Genomic DNA, 24,344 nt, shown 5'->3' on the forward strand with positions numbered 1-24,344 from the left:
TGCTCCGCGCGCTGGCGGCGGCCCGGCTTCTCCCCTCTGGCTCAACGACAAATTGAGGAGACTCGGGTGACTGTGCCTCACCCCCCCTACCAGGAGACCAACTGCTTATGTCACCGCTGGAATTGATGAAGTTCTCTCCTCCGCCGCTTTCTGCTGACATCAGATCTCTGCCATGTTGGTCTCCTATGCGAATGGCAGCATTTCGTTCCTCTTGCCGGGCAACCAAAGCAACGGGTGAGTCCTGACCGGCCCTCAGCAGGACCGGTACCGAGAAGCAGTTTCCGCGGGCTCCTAGCCCCGGCCCAGGGAAGTTCTGGGAGCCCCCAGATTATTTTTATTAAGAGTTTCCATAAATTGCTTAACAGGTTTTCTGGATTTTTAGTTATAGATAATTTATGAGGCTGTATTTTTGTGGGGGGTGGGTGCTGAGGGTTGAACTCTCAGGGCTTTGCATATGCTAGGCAAGCATTCTCCCACTGAATTATATCCCCAGCCCTGTTTTAATTTTTTAATGGATCTTTGTCTAAAGACACTAGTATCAAAGGGTTTACTTTATATCATATTATAAATTCAAGGTGGATTTTACTTTTTCAAGAATTAATTCCAGTTAATATATATTATACTATTGGTAGTCTTTTTTGAGTTTTTAGTCTGTTTTTAGACTAATATTTTGCATATTCATATAAATTTTTTCTGTTTAGAGTCTTATGAAAACATGATAGAGTTCATATTAAGTACTTTTGAACTTTTATTTTCACTGTTTGCTTTTGTGCTTAATAATATTTATTTGTTTTCTGAGGATGGAACCAAGTAGTGCTTTACCACTGAAGCACATCCCAGCTTTTTTATTTTTTATTTTAAAATAGGGTCTTGCTAAGTTCCTGAGGTTGGCCTTGAACTCAGATCCTCCTGTCTAAGCCTTCCACGTTGCTGGGATTATAGTTGTGCACCACCATGCTTGGCTAAGAACAGTATTGAGTTATTAATAAATTATACATACTGGTTTGACCTTGTCCTAGCTAAGTAACAGTTCCTTTTTCACTCTGATAAGTGTCTTGGATTAGATAATAATCTAATTTAATTTATTTATTATCAGATAATAATCTAATCTATTTTATGCTAACCTTGGATATTAAAATTGCCAAAACATTTAAAATTATTTAAGGTAAAGTTTATTCTACCAATCTAACCTGCAGTTGGAAACAAACAAACAAATCTGAGATCAAAGTAAGAATGAATTTCAACAGATAAGTAAAGGGAAGTAAATCAGAGTACAATGTTGTGAAACAAAATATATCTGCACAGTGCATGGATGTTTGCATAATGCTGCTCACTGTTAACATAGCATTCGGTTATCTCTCGAAAAGAAGGAAGAATAAGAAAAGTGTTCTTCGGCATTTTTATTAGGGCTATTTTTTTAATCTCTATATCATATAAACTCACATTTATATACACATAATCCCTGTTTATTCATTCACTCACTTGAATTGTGTTACACTAATATTTTCTTTTATTAAAAATTAGTGGTAGTCATGACCCAATAAATTGTTGCTATCCACTGTCACTAACTCAGATGGAAAACCCTGCTCCAAGTGTCTGTCTTTGGAACTGGAACTGACTAGAAGCAACAATAGTGTATATTAGAAATTTTAACATCACTTCTATGGCAGCAGGTGAATTACCTTTTTCATTTTATTCTTCTCATCTATAGCTCACATATTCTTAAAATCAAATGCTGACCTCTGAGATTTAAAATAAATCAGAACATTTTAATTACTTATTTTTAAAAAAGCAAGGAAAATATCTTTATACAAACCAAAAATATATTTGTGAAGGACTATATTTCATGATCTTCAGAACACTTTTTTTGTGACATTTTAGAAGTAAAGCACAATTTTTCTCATCTACAACAACAAGTAACTAAGCCATCGTAGTTAAAGAAATGACTTTTCCCCAAGCATGATGGCACACACCTGTAATCCCCAGTGACTGGGAAGGCTGAGGCAGGAGGTTCTGAAGTTTGAGGTCATTCCCAGCAATTTAGCAAAACCCTGTTTCAAAATTTAACAAATAAAAAAGACTGGGAATGTAGCTTAGTTGCAAAGTACCCCTGGGATCAATCCTCAGTGCCACCAAAAAGCAAACAAATAAACCCACTTTTCTAACATGAAAAAAAGTTTTAAAAATTAGTATTAGAGCCTCTCAGTGTCACTATGAATATCTCTACCTTCTTTTTTTTTTTGTAAAGTTTGTTTTTTTATATATATAATCCACTTTTATTTTATGTTTTTATAGATTACATGTTACTAAATAGGTTCTTTTGCCCATTTTCACCTTTGATGATATAATTGGCCATAGAGACTTACAACAAGTGCTAATGAATATATAACATAGTGCCAGGTGCTGAGTGGGTTTGTAAGCCACTAGAAAAGTCATTCCTGTGTTGTGGAAAGTGCTATGGGAGCACTTTCTGCTGTTATAGAAAGAAAAAAATAGCATTATGAAAGCTTCCTGGTGTGCATTAAATTATTTGTCCTTTCACAGCATCTGTGAAATATCTTTTTTATATTATTATATTATGGCATGTTCAAGAAATTGCAAGCTTTTATAGTGATTCATTTAGCCCAAAAGAGTATAAGTAGAAAATTTGGTCTTATTAAGATTAAACTCTAAAGGATCAAACCATCTTCTATTTAAAGCAGATACCTTGATAATTTCCCTATATTGGGCTTTGTGGGGGATTGTGAAAAATATGTCTATGCCCTCAGAGAATTTAGGAATGTATTATTGGCAACACATATAGAACTATGATAATATGAGAACTGTGCAAGATAGTGTACAATTAAATGGTATATTGCCTGCGAGTGGTGTTGGAAGGAGTTCAGGGTTATTTTTGTCCAGGCCTCATTCTAAAGGGACTAGCAATGAAGTAGGATTCCTTTTTTTCTTGCTGCTTTTACAGTTTGTTGTTATCAAATAGAGCCTCAAAATAAGAGAAAAATAGTACATAAAAACAGTTCATACTGGCATGTTTCTTGTCATTGTTTTTTAAAGGCGAGACAAGAAAGACTAACAGATCATTTACATTCATTCAACAAAAGTTTGGGTTCTGGTACCAGGACTGTGATTGTCTCTGAAACTATAAAAACCCAGTATTCCAGCTGCATAAACATAATCATGACCTATACCATTAGAGTAAGTTCTATAATATTCTATAATATTCAGCCAGACTCCCAGACTGGAAGAATGAAAAGAGTTTTGTGAAGGGGGCGGGGGGGTGAAGTAGAATGTTCCAAGCAGAGAGCAAAGCAGCATGAGCACAAAGGGATAAAATTTGGGAATCAACAGCTTTGCATATCACCCCTCGGTATTTTGCCAAAAAGAAGAAAACTCTGCATACTGATATATGCTTATCTATGTTTACAGCAGCATAGTTCACAGTAGCCAAGTTATGGAACCAACTTAGATATCCATCAACAGATGAATGGTTGAAGAAAATGTGATATATATATTTTATTGAACCATGGGGCAGTTTCAGGAAAATGGATTGGACTGGAGATGATCATGTTAAATAAAATAAGCCAGACTCAGGAGGTCAAGTGCTGTACATTTTTTCTCTCATGTGTAGGAAGCTAGAGAGAAAAATAGGGAAAGTGTGTGTGTGTGTGTGTGTGTGTGTGTGTGTGTTGGGGGGGTGATCTCATGAAAACAAGTGAGACCAGTAGAGGAAAGGAAGAGGATCAAAGGGAAGGAAAAATGAAATTGATCAGATTGTGTTATGTGCATGTATGAATATGTCACAATTCCTCTATTTTGTATAATTGTAATGTGCCAATAAATTTTTTTTTAAAATATAGGTTTCACAAAAATGCTATTTCATTTTAATATAGTCAACATTAATTAGTTTAATTAGTTTAATCTTAGTTTTGGATGCCAGGCCAACATGGGTATTTTGTCATGATTAGACAAAACTCTCAGTAATGGACTATCTTTCTACCTCCACAAAAATCTTTTGAATATCTACTTTTCTTTGATTATATAATATTTTGAAAAATATTTTGTAAGTTACAAAAATACGATAAAATTAGTATATGCTCCCAAAAGAAGAAGAAATTTGGAGATCAAGAAGTGCCAGGAGATTCTCATATAGGTATTTGGAAACATGATGGTATCAGAAAAGTGCAATTAGTGCTTTGAATGCTTCCTAAAGAATTTAGGAAGTCATTGAAGGATTTTTAAAACTAAATGGTCTACTCAAACTTGTATTTTAGAAACCTATCCATGAGACAGTGAAAGATGCTCTTCTGAATTAAGAGTATATATCTTTATGTATTTATCTGCACAGTAATATAGCATATATTCAAGGTATTGAATTGTTCATATTGAGTAAACTTTCTAAGTAACTAAGACTAACCCTTTAAGGATTAACCTTGAGTTTTCCTAACCATTTTGATGATAGTCTTTCTGAAATGTTCTTACTTTTGCTTTGAGAAGCAGTGAACTGAATATAATTTCATCATGTATATATTTTGAATAGCCTGGGTAAGTAATTGTTTTATTACGCCAGCAAGAATTAGGCTATTTGCCCACTATACTAAAAGGAAATTGGCTGATTATTCACTACTTCAGAACAAATTTTTTTCAGCTCATACTGAAGTTTCTGCATTGTGCTAAGTACACAGAGAAAAAATAGATCTCCCAGTTTAGAAGAAGCATGTGCATATGCACGCACATAGACACCCAAGACTAATTGATAAGTTAATTGATAAGTGCCATTAGAAAGTTTTGTGAAACAGACTGGAAGTTTAGAGGAAACAAAAGGTACTTGGGGCCATATTATGACAAGCAAGGCTTTTAAGAAACACTCGAGTTTTTATTGTTGTTGACCACTTGGGTTTTTGTTGTTGTTGTGTGTGTGTGTGTGTGTGTGTGTGTTGTGGGGGGAGAGGGAGGGAGGGAGGGAAGGGAAAATTGAACCCAGGGACTTGTGCAGGCTAAATACATAGTATACCACAAGCCCTGCATGTAGCATTAGAATGGATCCTGAAAGATAGCTGATAGAAATGGAAATTAGGGCCAGGGGTAGGAAAGGAACATGTGAAAGAGGAGCAACATGGGGCAAGGTGGAAAGTTTATTTAAAAAATACTAATAAGTAAATCAGGGAATTGAGTTGAATTGGTGAAGTGAGTCAGGTAGATGACATAGAGTGCTGGTCTAACATTGAAATTAGTTTTGCAGTGAGGCACTGTTGAACTTTCTAAAAAGAATTGGTATAATGCTTTTGAGACTGCTTTATAAAGTTGGTTGGGAAGAGGAGAAATTGTAGATGCAGTCATTTTAAGAGTCCTATACCAGGGCAATAGCAATAGAAATGTAAAGGGATATAGATGTACACTGATGTTATAGAAGTAAAGTAAGCAGAACTTGGCAGATAGTTAGAGGTAAAAAAATATATATATATGAGAAAAAGGTTTTTATCTTATTCCAGGGAGAGTGGTTATACTAATACACTTGCTGTCAAGTAGGAGGATAGGCTTCATTTACTTCTCTTGTTATCTAGTAATACATCACCCAGCTGTCCACTGTAATAAAGCAAATAGCCATACTTTATTGTATCAATAGGTTTGTTTTAAAAATACAGGTGTTATAGTTTAGATATGATGTGTGCCCCAAAAGCTCATGTGTTAAGACATCACAAGAAAGCTTAAGGTAAAATTACTGGGTTTTGAGAGCCATAACTGAATTAGTAGTACATTAATTCACTTGAATGAATTAATTGGGTGGCATTTGTAGGCAGGTAAGTTGTAGCTGGAGGAGGTGGGTTACTTGGTGGAAGATATCCTTTGGAGTATTATATTTTGCCCCTGGTGATTGAGAGCTCAGCTTGTTGTTTCTGCTTCCTGGTACTGTCCCTAAGTTGCTTTCCTCTTTTATGCCCTTCTTCCTTTATATTCTGCCTCATCTTAAGCCCAGAGAAATGGAATTGGCCATCTGTGGACTGAGACCTCTAAAATCATAGCCCAAATAAACTTTTTGTTCTCTATATTATTCTTGTCAAGTCTTTTGGTTAATAATGGTAAAAAAGCTGACTACATAAGAGAGTTTTATACCATTGCCACATAAAACCCGTAGATTTCATGATGTCTATTTTCGCTGATCATTGGTTAGAAAATTTAGTGCTATTTGGCCACCCCTCTTTTTTTTTTTAATAAGCATCTTGTTTTTCCATAAGTCTTACCTTGTTCCCTAGCATTCTTATTGTCTTTGTTACTAATTTTGGGGGGTGTTGCCTTTAATGATTGGGATTTTAAAATATGTCTTAAAAATGTTGTATCTCTTTTGTTGTATTATGCTGTGATTTCTAGTCTGATATTAATACCTTGAATGCTCTTTGTAATCTGGGTTAAGATATAATTAGACCTTACAGTAACATAACATGTTATTGGACAGAGCTAAATGTTAAATAATTTGCTTTAATTGAATTTATGAATGTTATATAATTATACACTGACTTTCTCTTTTGGAGATTAGGCCAAGAGGGTGCTTTGTTGGAGATTGGTTATTGTGTCATGAGAGAAGAAAGATTTCCAGAAGTGGGTCCTTGGGAGCTCCCAGAGGAAGGGAGGAACTTGACTCAGGACAAGTGGGATCTTTGACATACATGATGGAAAAGAATTTCAGCACATGTCAGTGGAGGCAAAGAGATTTATTTATTTAGAACAGCAAGGAATACTCATTCAAGGGAGATTGAAGTTCATCTCGAGTGAGAGATGTGTTTTGGGGGTTCCCACTCTTCTTTTAAAGGAAACTCAATGAGGGATGGGTATGATAAAGTATGTGGGGATGATATAGATCAGTCTGGTGATCTCAGCATAATTTATGGTGGTCTCATCATTCTCAGGGGCTTTAGGCCTATGTGGTCTTCATTATCTGATCAATTAATAGTGCTAGAAAGTTCTCTCCTTACAAATTTCTCAAAATATCTGTCTTAATCTTTTATTGGTGGGCTAGTTAACAGTGCACATGGTAGATTTATATATTTCCCAGAAATTTGGGGTGGATAGGCATGGGAAAGAGACTGACTTGGGGAGTGATAGGCCTAAAAAAGTATATGGAACTTAAGAATTAAATTTTTATTTTCTTGTTCGTCCTTTATCCAGTTTAAGTTGAGTATAATTATATGAAAGATAAATTTTTATAAATTGTAAGATAAGGTAGTTTTCTTACATAATAATTATTTTACTACTTCTACCAATCTGAAGTGATGTTTCACAAATGCTGAGACTTTAGAGGGCAAGACATATGATAATAATGAGGTAATTCTAAACAAAATTGATTCAGTGCAGATTCATAATGTTTACTTTAATGTTTGTTCTGATTTTAGATGTGTCTTATTCTAAGAAAAATGACTAATATTCATAATACCTTTACACATTGGTTAATTAAAAAGCATGCAAATCCAACTTATCTTGAAAAGAAAATTTTAAGTGTTTTTTTTTTCTTATGGTTACCACAGAGAAGCTATTCTGTATAGCAAATAGCTGACCAGTAAACCATATTGTATTATTATGTACTATAGTATTAGTTTTTTTTTTTTTTGGCTAACTGGTAAAACTAGTCTCCTTCTAATTTCTCTATTTATAAATCATATTTATGTCTAGCTTTCCCCTTTACATGTTGAGAATACTTACTTAAAATATTATATTACAGATTATCCTTTCTACTTTGAAATAGCAGAGGCTTTAAAAAGTTTTTTTTTTCTTTTATACAGACTCAAGTTTAAATAAAAGGGAACCTCCATTACTTGAACACTTTCTCTGAATCAAGTTTATAAGGCTGTTGCTACCCTTAGTATAACCTCCTTTTTTCTAGGAAAAACTCAATTATCTCCTTCTTCTGGACTAATAGCCACAAACCTACTCCTTAAAGCAAAGGAAACTTGCTTTCTAGATGGTTTGCGTATCATTCTTTTCCAGATGAAATGTTAAAACATTTTAGGCTGTAGTTAACTTTGCCACCTATTGTTTTGTGATTCTGAGTAAATTACTCATTTTTAGTCACTGGGAAAGGAAACTCTGCTGCTGGGGGAAAAAAGTTTAGATTGAAAACATCAAGGGAAAATATTATGGTTTGAATCTGGAATGCCCACCAAAAACTCTTGTGTTGAAGAGTTCCTGATGCGGTTATGTCTAGGATTGAGGCTTTTGAGAAGTCATTGTATTGGACTATAAACTCATTTGATGGATTAATAATTTGACTGGGTGTCACTGGGATTGTGCCCTTGGGGATGATATCTTGTCCTTGGCCCCTTCCTTGTGTGCCTACTGTCTCTCACTCTGCCTCTCTCCTGCTGTTAGCTGAACAGCCACCTTCTGCCATGCTCTTTCACCATGATGTTCCACCTCATCAGAGCAATGGAGCTGGCCAACTAGGAACTGAAATCTCTAGAAATCAGAAGCCAAAATAAATCTGTCCTCCTATTAAGTAGTTGTTCTCAGGAATTTTGGTCATAGTGACAAAAAGCTGACTAATGCAGAAAATGATGGTGCAGTTAAATACTTATGAGATTACTAATTATATATCTTTATGCTTTAATTCCTGAGAGGAACATTTCTTTCCTTAACTTAAACTGATATCTTGGGAATAATGATTGGCTTGATTATGTTGGTATAGCTGTGAGCAAAGAATTTGTGTTGTGGTAGGAGTAGGGGAGTCCTTTCAAGTTTTAATGTGCTATAGGGAGTGGGGATTTAACAGTTTTTCTTTAATAGCGACAATTTTTTTTTTTTTTTTTTTTAATGGCCAAGAGTTTAATTAAAAGTTGGAACTGCGTGTATCTTTTCTCTTTAGAGTATTAGCTACTTAGGACCCAGGACTAACTACAAAATTTGCAGGATCCAGTGGAAAATGAAAGTGTAATGCCCTTTGTTTAAAATTATTAAGAATTCCAAAACTGCAGTTGCAGAGCATCATAGGCCTCAAACTCATGAAGCTAGTCTTGTGGATACTTTGCACAGATAAAAATATGTAAGTTTAGAAAAAAATTGACTCTTCAACAAATGACTTCCCCTTTTCTCTCATCCCTATTTTATACAAGCTAACACTTTTTTTTTTAAATAACAAAACGAAAAAACCCTGATTGTTTTAATTGAGGCTGAAGAAAAGAAAATGCTATTAGCCAAGAGTTTTTTATATGATTGGAACTTATGAACCTTGAAGGATTAGTAACAGCAAAGTGAATCAATTTTATTTATCTGTCTTACACTGCACCCTTTGAGACATGTGCTTCCTCTTCCCACCTCACCACTGCTACTACCACCTTCATCACTAGCTCTTTAATGGTGGTAGAATGGTGGTTTGCCTGTTCATGTTATTTTTATACCTACTATCTCCCTGAATGAACTTATACCTGCCATTCCTTGCCCAACTTGTACAAGCTAACTTAATAGGGGGGGAGGGGGAAATCCCTCTAGTAACATTCCTCTTGTTGGGATATATATAACCTATCCATTATGTTAAGTTTTACTCTACACCAGTGCTATGTTTTAAAAGTGCCCTGTAAAACTCAGGCTGAAATCTAATTAATAATCATGGTAACAGTTTTAAGAGGTGATTAGGTCTTTGGGGCTCCACTCTCATGCATGGCTTTTATTATGAAAGAGTGTGGGTTTGTTATTAAAAGAAGTGGGTTCCTGATAAAAAGGATGGTTTTGCCCAGCTTTCATTGTCTCCATGTATTTGTTTGTTCTTCTGCCATGTTATGACCCAGCACAAATGGCCTCCCCAAGTATTGGTGCCCATGCTCTTGGACTTCCCACCCTCCAGAATTCTGAGCCAAAGGAACTTCTGTTTGTAATTTACCGTGTGTGTGTGTGTGTGTGTGTGTGTGATGTAGAATTGTTGCTATAACCAATATAACCTGAAAATGTGAAAACAGCTTTGGAACTGGGTAATGAGTGGATGCTGAAAGAATTCAGAGAACAAGCTGCTAAAGGCTCATATTGCTGTGAATGGAGCATTAAGGGTGATTCTGGTGAGGGTTTAGAAGAGAGTATAGGGAAAGTCTGAATTTTAAGTTTTTTTTTTAGTGTTTGTGACCCAGAATATTGGTAGGAATGTGTATAATAAAGGCTATTCTGATGAGGTTTCAAACAGAAATGAGGAAAAAAATATTGGATACTGAGGTACAAGTCACTCTTGTTATACAGTTGTGAAGAACTTGATAGAATTGTCTGTATGTCCTAGAACTTTGTAGAATACAGAACTTTAGAGTAATGAACTAGGATATCTGGTAGAGAAAATTTCTCAATCGCATATCATTCGGCCTTCTTTGTGACTACTTTTAACTGCTGTGAGTTACAAGAGAAACTGAAAGGTGGAATTAAAAGAGGTGCAGAAGGAGCTGGGATTTTAGATTAGTAGTAGAGTGCTTGCCTGGCTTGTGTAAGGCACTGGTTTAGATTTTTAGTATCACATATAAATAAATAAATAATAAAGGTCCATCAACAACTCCAAGAAAGTTTAAAAAAAAAAAAGAAGCAGCAGCAGCAGAATGGAAAGACTGAAAAATTCTCAGCATGATCATGTAAAATATGTTGAAGAGACAATACTAATGGTGTTAAAAAGATTATCTTAGATAAAAGGAAGCCTTGTGCTGTTCATCAAGACAATAGGATTAAGTCCCACTGCTCCCTGCCTTCTTATGTGGGGCAGTGTTGATTCAAGTGGCCTCAGATAAAAGTGATAAGCCTTGGCTTTGTCCATGTGGTGTTAAGTTTGCCAGTGCATGGAGCATGCAAGAGCTGTGGGGGCATGGTACTCCCACCTAGATTTCAAAGAATGCTATGGACTACCTGGGTGCCCATGCAGAGGGCTGAACTGCTACAGAAAGTCCACACTAGGCCACAGTAGAGCTGTGAGAGTTGGCGCTTTTCAAGATGTCCAAACCTTCTAGTATGTCTAGGAAGTAGCACATGGAGAAAAGTTAATATGAAGCTTTAAGGTTTAATATTGGGTCTAATACCCCTTCTTGCCTATTTCTCCCTTTTGGAATGAGAATGCCTATCATATTGTATTTTGGAAGTAGATAATTTGTTTTGACTTCACAGGCTTACTACTGGAAGAAATTTGCCTCAGAATGAATCATGCCTTGAGTCTCGCCATGCCTGATTTAGAGGAGACTCTGGACTTTGAACTCTTGAGTTGACACTGAAACTTTTGAAGACTTTTGGAATAGCATGGATGTATTTTGTATGTGAGTTTTTAGGGGGTATACCGTACAGAATGCCATGGATTGAATGTCCCCTCCAAAACTAATATTGAAATTTTGTTGCCATTGCATTAGTATTGAGAGGTGTAGGGCCTTTAAGAGGTGAACAGGCCATTAGGGCTCCACCCTTATGAATTAATTAATGTAATAATTGTGGGAGTTGGATATTTATCACAGGAGTGGATTCCTGATAAAAGGATGAATTTGCCCAATTTCCTGTTTTGAGTGTGCTCACTCCCTTCTACCATGTTGTGTGACTCAGTAGGAAGGCCTTCACAGTTGGTGGTGCTATGCTCTTGGACTTCCCTGCCTCCAGAACTGTGAGCCAAATATATTTATTTATACATTGTTTCTGATTTATCCAGTCTGTGATATTCTGATAAAGCAGCAGGTAATGGACTAAGATATCTGGAATGCCAACAATCAGGGAAGAAACAGATGAAAGGACTTTTAAATGATTGGGTAGGGGGGAGGATAATTGCAAATACAAATATTTTGGTGGTAAATGTTAATTTAATTTTGTGGTATGCTTCTGTATCACAGAAGCTTCAGGTATTTTTATGAATTATTATTCTCTGAAGTAATTTCTGCAGCGAAGAAAAAAGATAATGAAATTCATTGAAGCAGAAGCAGTTATTGTATATAATGAACAGAAAGGTGGAAAAGGGCATAAGATTTTATGTAACAGTGTTAGAGCAAAAAAGTAACTTCTTTTTCTTTTATGTACAAAACTAAACAGTTGTCCAGAAAACAGACTTGAATTTGTTTGTGTCATATTATCTCTTTGTATGCTTTTCACTGATCTAGTTTAGTGTTTTGGACATTTTGTTCCTGTTTCATAGCATAGCAATATGGCGTTCTTTTTGAGGATGCATTCTCTGTTGTATTTCACTTTCATATTTCAAAACAGCTATTTTACTGAAAGGTATATTGTAAAACTGTTTGTATATGGCCTTACACTCAATTCATTCTTCCCACAAGTAACTATTCCCAGTACCAGTTTAGATCTTTCATAAAATCAGATAATTTCAAAGATTGTTGACAGTCCTCTGGCTGAAGTTGCCCACCTCAGAAAGGTATGAGTGACTGGATTTGTTCCTTTCTAAAGAAGCAGTTTTACTCACAGAGAAGAGAACTTAAGAATTCTTTTCTATAACTAATCTGATAATTTTGCATGTGCAAATACAGATACAAATTGGAAATTGAAAAGGTGTGTGGGAGTTTTTTCTTCTTTAACGCTAATAAGTGCAAATAAAAACCTACAACAAAGAAAGTCTTAGTGTAACAGAGTTATCTATTTGGCAGATACTCATATATAACAACTTTGTTATACCTTTGGCTGTTGATCACAAGTATTGATGAGCTTTATTATGTCAAAATCAAATGTGTTGTACTAAAGTTGAATGCATTCTATATTTAATGTAGTGAAACCTGATACAGTGCAGAATAAAACTGTTTTTCCCTCTAGATGCAATAAAATCTGTTAAATGACAACATTTGGATAATAGGCATGTTTGCATGTCACCTTTTTCAGATAGGGAAGCTTTTTCTGTAAATCATCTTTTATTTAGAAGATACCATATAAATGTCCCCTTTGTATATATGTCAGATACTCAGTGTTTTACAGGAATAGGGTTGGTATTAGGAAAAAAAAAATCCTTACCTATTAAATGTAATGTTTTACCAACTTAAAAAAATTTCAAGGGCTAAGAAGTTTTTAAGTAATAATGAAGATATTAAGACACTGAGGCATTTGGGTTTAATTATCAGAGGTCTCAAGTTTTTAATACCTTAATCTTATAGATATATTTCAAAGAATTTTTTAAAATATTTTTTAGGTGTTGATGAACCTTTATTTTATTCATTTATTTATATGCAGTGCTGAGAATCAAACCTAGTGCCTCACACGTGCTAGGCAAGCAGTCTGCAACTGACCCACAACCCCAGCCCTCAAAAGAATTTTTAATGTATGAGGTTCTCTAACTTACTTGGAGCCCTAGCTGCCAGAAATTATCAGTCACGTGCTGATGGAGTTGTCTTACTTTCCAAAGTCATAATACCTTCAAATTTTAATTACTACAAAAGCCATGATATTCACATTTAAAATTTATATCTGATCATTTATCAAACTGCCTAAACATACATATAGCATCAAAAGTCAGAAAATACCATTTTTTCTCTGTTAAAGAAAAAGTGTAAGCTATTTCATCATCCTGGTAAAGCATGTTCCATGTTTAAAGTATCACAGTATCTAAAAGTAACTTATTACATGTTTTGTAATTCATAAACCATTCTTTAGCATACTTTCTTACCCTCTCTCAATTTGTTTTATGCCCCTCACATTAATATTCTGTGAACATAGTTTTTAAGTATTGTTATAATGTATTCTGTTTGCATCCTGGAGTAATTTATTTGCATTTTTCAGAAAGTTTGAATAGAGTGTGGCATTTTGACAACCAGCAAGTTCATCAAAGTGATATTCTGCCAGTAGTCTCATGATAAATGAAATGCTTACTCTGTTCCGCATAACAGAGGCAGGGGTTGTGTATAGTTTACATTACAAGTGGAAAGAGTAGCTAACATCTACTATCTTACCTTTTGAGTTCCCTGAACTCTCATTTCCTGTGTATGAATCATTTAAAATTCACTTAAATTCAAATTGCTTACCACAACAATCAGGAAGAAGCAGCTGCTGTTAACAAAATATGTGGTACTGTACTCTTCATGTTAGTTGTAAAGAACCTAGTTTCTACACATAAGCTTGGCTGGCCAGTGATCTATATCTAAGAATGTGTGATATTTAAAGAAAAGATGCCAAGGTATTGCTTAGGAATGTTACCTGTATTACATAGGGCTAGAACAGATTTCCATTCAGGGGCTGTCTAAATGTTGGTTTAATTACTGAGTTTTGCTTTATTTCTATTCTAGACTTATTTGTAGAGTTCCTGTTATGTGCCAAGCTCTTGACTGAAATAACGAATGAAAACCTTAGAAGATTTTTCTGTTCCAGATTTTGGTGGTTTACCTTTGAATTAGCCATTCTTTAAAACTTTACTTCCAGTCGTTCTTATTACTTATAGACTCTTGTTATAAGAATGAAACAGAAAAAGACTGTGTGTCTTAGATTTTACTTTTAAACAGGCAGGTGACAGGATGCCGAAACCAGCGGCTTGAATGAAATTTAGGCTTCTTATATGGTTTTTAATTTTCTATGGCATTTCTGTTGGCATTGCCACTTGATTATTATAAGGAACTATGTTTACTGGTTTTGTGTTAGTAGCATCTGTTCTTTTGGAATCCGGACTTTGAAAAACTCATTTCACAGAATCATTGAATAGCCAGTTCCTGTTCTCTCTTACTTGGAATTTTTTCAGGGGATTTCAGGTGGCAGAATAAGAAGAAAAGCCATTTTGAGTGACTCTTCTGTTACATTTGTATCCCTCCCCCTTGGATTCCTAGAGATAAACTCTTTACCTTCTCTTCCTGCTAATTGACAGCAGCACCCTGGATTACTATCATCCCTTTGTCCAAAGAAATGGTGTAGCTGAATTCAAAGACTTATAAAATGTTATGTCCTATTTCAGCTTATAAAAATACCTTTTTTCTTTATTAAGCCAAAATGTTTTGAATAAATAACAGGAAAAGTCAAGTAATGGAAAGATTTCAAGAACACTTAGCACTAAAATTTTGGTCTAATTATAAAATCCTTTTTTCCCTTTTTAATCACATTTTTAAAATAAAATATTGAAGAAAGTATAAAGTGGAAAAAATGTAAAGAATAGTTAACATCAAACATTGCATTCAGTTGTAAATTTATATAATACAGATTTATATTTATTTTCTAGTAAAATAAAACTTACATGTTTGCATGATTTTACACTTACTACAGATTGAATTTAAAAATGAAAGTTGAGCTTTTTTTTGCCTTTGAATTGCCATGAAAATTGACTTTTATTACATTATTTATGTTCCCTTGCTCAGTTTTTTACAGCATGTGAGACCTACTTAAATGGAGTAGATTGTAATCAAATGCAAACCATTTAATGATCTTATATAAAACATTAAAATTTTCCTGGAGTTAAGAAAAATTTAACCAGATGTTATGATTACATTTGATCACGAGAATTTTATGGTAATTATTGACCAACTTTGTAGTTTCCAGTTATTTACTTATATTTTATCAGTTCTAATTTGGAATGGTAAAGTATTATTTGAAAAAAGGAATACAAGACAAATATATGTAGATAGCATTACTGCTGTTAGAGATTCAGCTACAAGTTAGTGCATGCCTCGGAAAATAAATACAAACTTTTTCTAACTTGATTTTGGTGGTCTGACGTCTCTAAAAATATGTATGTATATTTCATAATAAATAAGGAATTTAAGTCTTTCTCTTCCCTTTTTTAGCCTTAGATTGTAAACAAAAGAAATCAAGGTCAAGATCTGGAAGCAAAAAGAAAATGTTAACGTTACCTCATGGTGCTGACGAGGTTTACATTCTCCGATGCAGGTATATACTTATATTGCCATCTCTACTCTGTTTCTTCAGCTGTTTTATTTGGGATTTGTAATTGGTGTTAAGGTACATTCAACAATCAAGTTATAAGTGAACTTCTAAATCATTTTATACCTTAGCCAAGAGCCTCCATTATACTGTGATTTGTAAAAGTGACTTTTTAATTGTTGTGGTTTTTAAATTTGGTTTGTTTAGTTTGGTTCAGTTTCAGTTTTTACTGTCATAAGTTCCTGATTATTAGGAACACATTTTACTTTCCCCTCACACAATACCTCCTTTCATATACTCACATAAGAAAGAATTCTGAATTGAGTATGGGTCTTCAGAGAATGGCACATTTTGGAGTGATAATTGTTGTAAATTACTTAAGATTTGTAGGTTTTTTAACTTATTATAACTCTTAATAAACATAGGAATTAGGAGTTTCAGTATCATTAAATCATCTCAACTTCATTTAGATACTGTCAGGGTGCTATATGTAGTATATAGTAAGGTTTGTTCCTTAAATATTTTATGGATTTTATGTAAGTTGACTTTAAATAAAAGGAATTGGTTAAGAGAACTTTTATCAACTTCTATAGGTTTTGTGGCCTAGTCTTTCGAGGACCATTGTCTGTTCAAGAAGACTGGATTAAGCACTTACAACGACACATTGTAAACGCTAATCTTCCACGGACTGGAGCTGGCATGGTGGAAGTCACGTCACTACTTAAAAAGCCTGCTTCCATTACAGAAACTTCATTTTCTTTACTAATGGCAGAAGCAGCTTCATAGAACCAGGAAACCTTTTAAATAGCAAATTTGAATTGGATGTAAATTTTAAATTCTTTTTTTTTTTTTTGTAAGCCACAATAAATTATCCGTTTATAAATACTAAAGCAGGAAAATGGGGAAAGTGAATTTACAGTGACATCAGAGCAAATTGAACACTTAAAAACAGTAAGTAGTCTATATATTTTATATAGAGTGGAAGATGTGTTTTTAAGATTTACTAAGTTTTGTTGGTTAACTATGTTCACTCAATAAAAGACCTTACATGTAAGCAGCCATTTATAAATGTTGCACATGGATACATATAGACAGACTTATTGGAAAATTATGTTTTCTGCAGTGTTACCAGAATCAAGGCTCTGTTTATTCCCCACAAGACTTGCATAGAAATATAAGATATTATATTTTGTTTGTATGTATTTAGTGTTTTGTATAATACCAGGAACTTGCTAACTAAATTTACTCAACTTAGGGCATTAAATATCATGTACTTCATAGTTTGAGACTGTTCACTCAAATAGGGCAGAGTACTATTCTATCTAGATGTGTAAGTGTTTTTTTAAAATCACATGGAACGGTTTTTTTTATACTAAAAAGTGGAGGGAGATTTGTTTAAACAAGTATTTCTAAAAGAAATATGTACATAGTCCTGGAAATTATTTGTGGTAAGGAAATATTCTTTACTCCAGTTGCATTTCTCAGACAATAAAGTGGTGCATCCATGCTACCTCCTACTTTGTCAACAAAGATGCTATTTACCCTTTACATTTTTGTATCATAATAGATTTTAAAAATCTAATGTTCTTTATTGCAAGACATCCTTTTGTTAACAGATTTGTTTCTTTTTAGTGTTTTACCTAAAATTTGACATGCTTACAGGACAGGTTTGCCTCTTACTTTATTTAACATTGTAGAAATGTAATAAACGATGCTCACTACACAATTTAGAATAGGCTTTCTCATTTATATTATCTTCCAAATTTGATCAGTTAGCAAAACTTAATACACCAATTAAAATATTTCTACATATGATGAGAATGTTTACAATTTAAATTTTAGAACTTGTTTTGGATGTGATTATATGTATGAAAATTGTGTAACACTATGCTCATGCTAAGAACCGACATAACGGAATTACTGAAATAAATGTGCTGTGAGGAATGGAAAATATGGTGCAGGTGTCTTGGTCATGATAAATTGTGATTATTCTTTTCAACTATTTCCAAAAACAAGTTAGTTCTTTTAATTTGAAATTAGATTCCTTTACAAATAACAGTTTTTGTATGCAGGCACCATTTCATTTAATTTCATGTAGTTTGGCTAATATTATAGTTGAACCAAGGATATGCATTGATACTTTTCTTTATGTGTAAATAAAGTTAAAATAAGGAGCATTTTGGTAGAGTGTATACATACCTCACTGCCAGTGAAATTGCTTTCCTATGGTATATCTCCTTACCAGAAAAATCTCTAAATAAAAAAAGACTTAAAGAAAATTATAATGTCTATAATGTGAAGCATTTCTTATTTAATTTCTTATTGGTGAAAAGAGTCCACTTGAGGTTGTGTTTACCTGATTTAAATTATTTATGTGTATTGGGTTACTTTGTTCACAGAATACAGTTTTGTTAGAAACATTGCATAGATTAACATATGAGGAAGATAATTTTCTCCCTTTCATGATAAATTAAACCTTTTAAACTAGGAACATGTTATAGGTGAACTTAGAACACTGGGTTGGTTGGCTGGATTGTCCCACCAAGGGTCTCCTGATCTCTAGGGTCCTAGATAAGGGAAAAGTACTTGCAAGTTGTTTTCAGTTTTTCAAAAGGCCTGATAGATTCTTTACTTTTGACTAAAAATATACAAAGTCTTGGTGTATCGGTTATCTCTTATTGTGCAAAATTCTTTGATGGTTATTTCTTTCTCCATATTAAAAAATATGTGTGTATACATATATGTATGTATACCTGTATAGACATATCTGTATATGTATCCACACACATATACATACATGCACTTTTTAAAAGTATGTTTTTAGTTGTAGATGGACACAATATTTATTTTTATGTGGTGCTGAGGCAAGTGCTCTGCCACTAGGCTACAACCCCAGCCTACGTACATACAATTTTTTTTTTTTTTTTTAAGATAGGGTAGTCTTGCAGAGTTGCCCAGATTAGCTTTAAATTCATAATCCTACTGCTTCAGCCTTCCCCAGTAGTTGGGACCACAGGCATGGGCCATAGCACCTGACAGGCACACACACACACACACACACTCTCTCTCTCTCTCTCTCTCTCTCTCTCTCTCTCTCTCTCTATATATATATATATATATATATATATATATATATATATTTAATTGTAAGATTTACTACAGGCAAATAAAATTTGGAAGTGAAAACAAAACATAGGATTTCTAATGGGAAAATTAGCAATTTCTAGAACCCCTTTTAGCTCTTATTCTTAAAAGTTTTGTGATTTTTGTCTTATCGAGGTAATTATCAAGATATATGGGGCTGGGGTTGTGGCTCAGCGGTAAAGCACTCGCCTCGCATGCGTGAGGCCCTGGGTTCGATCCTCAGCACCACATAAAATAAAATAAAGATATTGTATCCATATACAACTAAAAAAATAAATATTTTTTAAAAAAGATATGGATACAAGTAGAAGAATTAGACCACAAGTTTCATAATTAAACCTACGTTAAATTTCTTGTATATTGAACAATATTTTAAATAATTATTTCTACTTCTAAATATAAAAAGAAATCAATCATGAAAATAGAATAATAATTCAGGGGCTGGGGATGTGGCTCAAGCGGTAGCGCGCTCGCCTGGCATGCGTGCGGCCCGGGTTCGATCCTCAGCACCACATACAAAGATGTTGTGTCTGCCGAAAACTAAAAAATAAATATTAAAAAATTCTCTCTCTCTAAAAAAAAAGAATAATAATTCAGGTGAGGCGTTGTTGTGTATGCCTGTAATCCCAGCTGCTTAGGAAGCTATAGCTCAGTGTTCAGTGTCCAATACCACATCTAAGAAGAATTTAAATTAAAAACAATTGGGGAGCTGGGGTTGTGGTGTGGCTCTGTAGAGCGCTCACCCTAAACATATGCAAGGTGCTAGGTTCAATCCTCAGCACCACATAAAAATAAACAAATAAAATAAAGTTATTGTGTCCAAATAAAAATTTTAAAATCAAATTTATTTTAAAAAATTTTTTTACAATAAAAACAATTGTAAGTTAAACAAAGAGCATTTTTTTATAGTAAAGATATTTGGATTCAGATTTTTCTACTGGTGAATTTAGGCAATTTCAGCAAATACTTTAATTAAGGAACTTTTAGACAATGTTTACTTTCATTTATAACATTTTACAAATATTTTAAACTACATTTATTATTTCACATTTAGTTCCTATTTCAATAACCTCAGTTCTCTTATTTAAAGTGGCCAGGAATGCTGCTCAGTAGTAGAGTGCTTGGGTGATAGAGTGCATGAGACCCTGGGTTCCATTCCCAGTCCATCCCCAAAATCAAAAAATTTTTTTTAAAATGGTGCATAAATTATTCAAATATAAAAAATTAAACCTGCAAAATATGGAGAAACTTGAATATTCTTGAATACTTTAATATTTCATATAATTTAGTAAGATGTCTAGTTTAAAATCACAACTCAAAGTTGATTATGCAGTTACTAAATTTAGAAGGCTGAACTGTTAATCTAATAGGTCAAATAATTTTTAGGTATGTACAGATTGCCTCTTGCTAAATTTGTTTTACTGAAAGATGAAGTACATTAAAGTACTGTATTCAAAAGTACTTTATTTACAAGGACAAGATGTAAAACATTGCCAGCACCCCCAACTAAGCTCTTCATCTCACCCTTTCTTTTTTGTGTGTTTGTGTGGCAGTGCTGAGGGTCAAATCCAGGTTTTTATGAATGCTGAACTATATCTCTAGCCCAATTCTGACTTTGAAAATAATCATTTATATACTCTTTTTTTTTTAAGAGTTTGACTTCTTATGAATACATGTACTTTATTTTTACTTGGTGTATTTTATAGAAATGGAATCATGTTTTCTTTTGTGTCTTGGAGTTTTTGCTTAGTGTTGTCCTTTCTGTTGTTCTATTAGCTATAGTGTATTTTCATTATTGTATGTTACTGCATTATAGTGTGACCATTTAATTATCCATTTTTATTATTGATACATATTTAGGTTTTCAGTTATGGCATTAAATGCTATAGAGCTCTAAATATTCTTACATTTCTGCTGATAAACGCCATTGCAGTTTTCTCTAGGCTCTATGCCAAGGAATGGGGATTTTTGTTCATAGAGTATATGCTTCAAAGAGAAAACAAAACTCAAAAGATGACACATGTTTATATTTCCACAGGAGTGCATAAGAGTACTTGTTCTTCCAGATCCTCACTAATAATATGGTCTAATTTAAAAATTTTTGCTAGTTGGTGTAAGTGGCATTTCATTGTGAATTTAATTTACATTTCCCTAGGTTTTGTCTTTTCTTATGTTTATTGCCTACTTGGATTTCCTCTTTGAGAAATGCCTTCACAAATTGTCCCCCCCCTTTTTTTTTCTTTTTTCTTTTGGGATATCTGTCTTTGTTCATATTAACTGTAGGAATTCCACTAATCCTTAAATTGTATGTGTTGCAGTTATCTTCTACTTTGTTGTTTTATTTTGCATTTGTTTTATGGTTACTTTTGATGAATAATCCTTAATTTTAATGTAATCAATTCGATCCTTTTAAGTTTCTTAGGTCTTTTGTGGCAAATGTTCTTGGCTTTTGTTTGCTGAGGAGGCCTTTATTCACTTAATTCTTGAATAATATTTTATGAGTGTGGAATTCTAGATTTGCATTTATTTTCTCCCCACATGTTGAAGCTTTTATTCCACCATTTTCTGCTTTGTTTCTGCTTTAGTTGTCGCTAATGTCCATTGTCTAAATTTCCTGGCTGATTTTCTTTTTTATCTAATTTTCTGAAATTTTTACTATAATACTTCTATCTATGTGTAGGGATTTTTATTGTCAAGTTTGGAGTCTCTTTTGGATTCTGGAAGAAAGTCAATATCTCTATAATTTTTCTGCGTCGTTTCTCTCGTTCTTTTGGTACTCCAATTTGAAATTCTTCTCACTGCCTTCACTAGATTTTTATTGATTTACCTTCTCTGTTTTCTCTTTTACTCTGAATGCTATATTCTAGTCTTTTTTGATTTACCTTCCACTTGAATTTTCTCAGCCACTAGTGTCAGGTCTAGAATTTCATTTAGTACTTTTTCAGATATACTTTTTTATTGTTTCTAGTATTTCACATCTAATAATTCTGGAATTTAAAAATATTATAGATCTGGTTCTTTTGATGCTTTTTCATCTTGTTCATGGTGTCATGTTTCTTTTTGCCCAGACGTTTGTATGCTGAACATTATATTTGAAAACTTTGGCTATTAGTTTTAGAATACCTTAATCCAAGTTTAAGTTTTGAGTTTACTGGCCTAATCAGATGATCTAAAGTTAGCAAGAGCTAGATCTGGGAAAGGCTGGTTTATATCTAGTTTACCTTTTGCCATCAAAATGCAATCTGATTTCACAGCTATTTCTTTCACATAGGACTTGCCCACAGGGCAAAATAAAAGGTTGCACTACTAGGATGGCCTTCACTGGATTTCTTTTCTTTTAGGTTTTTGACTCAATTTTTCATTATGTTGTTAACTTTTTGTGTTTATATGAAATAATATTATTAATCGAGAATTTTAAGAAATGTGTGCACAGATTCTCTTGAGAATGGGTTTCTATATGTTTTATTCACTTCTGTTTTCCTAGAAGAGTCTTGATAATAATAGATATATCCAGTGACATATAAAGTGAATGAGCTACTTTAAAACAAACTTATGTGAGGGTACAAAATCCATCTTTTCCCCTATTTTTCTTAAAAAATACATTTTGGCTATTCTTTTGCATTTTTTCTCTTCCTTATGTGTTTTTAAGCTCACCCAATTCCTTGGGAATATTATTAAAATTTGTGAAAAATGGGAAAATGTAGGTCTTTCCTTTTAGAAACATGGTTTTTTTATTTATTTTGTATATGCTACAGGAAAATCTTAGTTTTCTTTATAGAGAACCTCAGATTGCTCTTAGAATTTGTGTTTTAGTTTTGTTGCCATTGTGAATGAATTTTTTCTAATGCAGTAGTGGTAATGGAAAGGAAAACTGTTGGTTCTATTGTGTCGGCCTTATTTATAGTCTTTTTGCCTTAGTAAGTTCTCTTTCGATAATATTTTTTCACTTATTTCATGAAATTTTCAGGGAGCCAGTCATCTGAAAATTTTGACATGTATGTCTTGCTTTATAATATTTATTCCTGTTTTTTTTCTTATTTATATTTTATCAAGGTGATAACTGTAATACCTCTATTGCTCCTGAGTGTATAGATGATACTTACGTTTCATCATTAAATTATTGAATTGAAAATAACTAAAAGTAAAGTGGCAAGAAAGTGAAAAATAAAGTGGAAAAGAAGTTTTGCAAGTCATGAAGGGTTGCTTAATACTATAAACTAGATTTGCTTCTATTTATTCAACTAAGAATTTTATTCGTGTGTATTTATTTTGTTTTCTATGTATTGTGCTTACCATTTCTGTTCTTTTCCCATATTTTTATTGGTTGATGGAGTTTTATTTGTGAATTTTTTATATATATATTTGAATAGGATCATATGGGGCATAGAGAAGTATCTCTTTCCTTAGATAATACAAGTGCTTTTTTAGATTTTTTGGGGTCATTTTAAAAATTAAGTCTTTAATCCATTTGAAAGTTTTGGCTTACAGTATAGAACAGGAGTCCATTTCTCCCTTCCATGAAAATATATAATCAATTTTAACAACATCATTTATTAAACAGTGTTTGTCACATACCAAATTCTCATGTATGGGATCTGCATGTGGAATTTCTTTTCTGTTCACTGTTCTTTCTTTTTCTAAATGAATACTGTATTTCATTACAGGGATTTGTTTTATACTGTGTTCTGATAACTGGCAGAGCAAATCCTTTGTCCTTTAAGATACATCTTCAGTATTCTCACAGATTTTTAGGATGATATTACTATCCTTTTCTTCTGTTCCAAAAGTTTTGAATCCATTTTCATAATCTTGACAAATCTATCCTCCATTTAAATTTTGTTTTACATGGCTTACTAATGTTTTCTCTTTTATTCTGTGTGGAGCTGTCTTTTCTAATTTGTTGTTTTCCTTTTTTCCCAGAAAGGTGAATAATAAAGTGAATGGGTAAAAGATCCTATCAAGGCAGTTCTTTTCTCTCAGAGTGCCTAGTCTGGCCATTTGATTGCTAGTCTGACTTTTTCCCTTATAAGTAATTTGATAAAAGATTTTCGGTTTATTCTTAGAGTTCAGGATACCGTGTGTGTGTGTCTGTCTGTCTGTCTGTCTTCAATCATTCTACCCTGGAACTTAATGAGCAAATCCGGTTAAAAAAAAAAAAAATCTAACTCAGGTAAAATTTGCTATTACCTAGCTAATACTTTAATTTTTCCAGTTGTTCCTTTTCCTCCTTCCAGAACTCCCATTATCTGCATTTCTTTGATGTATTCTTCAAATCTTTTTCCTCCTGATTTCCATTTATGTTATGTTTGTTTTGTACTTTGAGATATATCTTGTACTTACAGTGACCATCCTTCTTTTAAAATTGTATTTCAAAACTACTATTACTAATCCTTTAGAAGTTTTTTTTTTTTTTTTTTTTTTTTTTT

The 24,344-nt window shown here is 33.4% G+C and overlaps 1 protein-coding gene across 8 annotated transcripts in view; it reads left to right on the forward strand.

Annotated features, from left to right (window-relative positions):
- Positions 1-18,056, forward strand: part of Znf644 (zinc finger protein 644) — a 99,985-nt gene extending 81,929 nt beyond the window's left edge. For 7 of the 8 annotated variants that reach the window (XM_048814473.1, XM_048814480.1, XM_048814472.1 and 4 more), the window contains 2 exons: positions 15,678-15,780; positions 16,368-18,056. In XM_048814473.1, the coding sequence (XP_048670430.1) occupies positions 15,678-15,780; positions 16,368-16,560 (296 nt within the window). In that variant the 3' untranslated portion in view covers positions 16,561-18,056. Of the gene's footprint in view, positions 1-11,109; positions 15,075-15,677; positions 15,781-16,367 lie in introns of those variants that run through there. The other variant, XM_048814476.1, reaches the window with a different exon arrangement.
- Positions 18,057-24,344: the final 6,288 nt, after the last annotated feature.

The sequence above is a fragment of the Marmota marmota genome, unplaced genomic scaffold (genome assembly GCF_001458135.2).
Source record: "Marmota marmota marmota unplaced genomic scaffold, marMar, whole genome shotgun sequence".
Taxonomy (NCBI): Eukaryota; Metazoa; Chordata; class Mammalia; order Rodentia; family Sciuridae; genus Marmota; species Marmota marmota.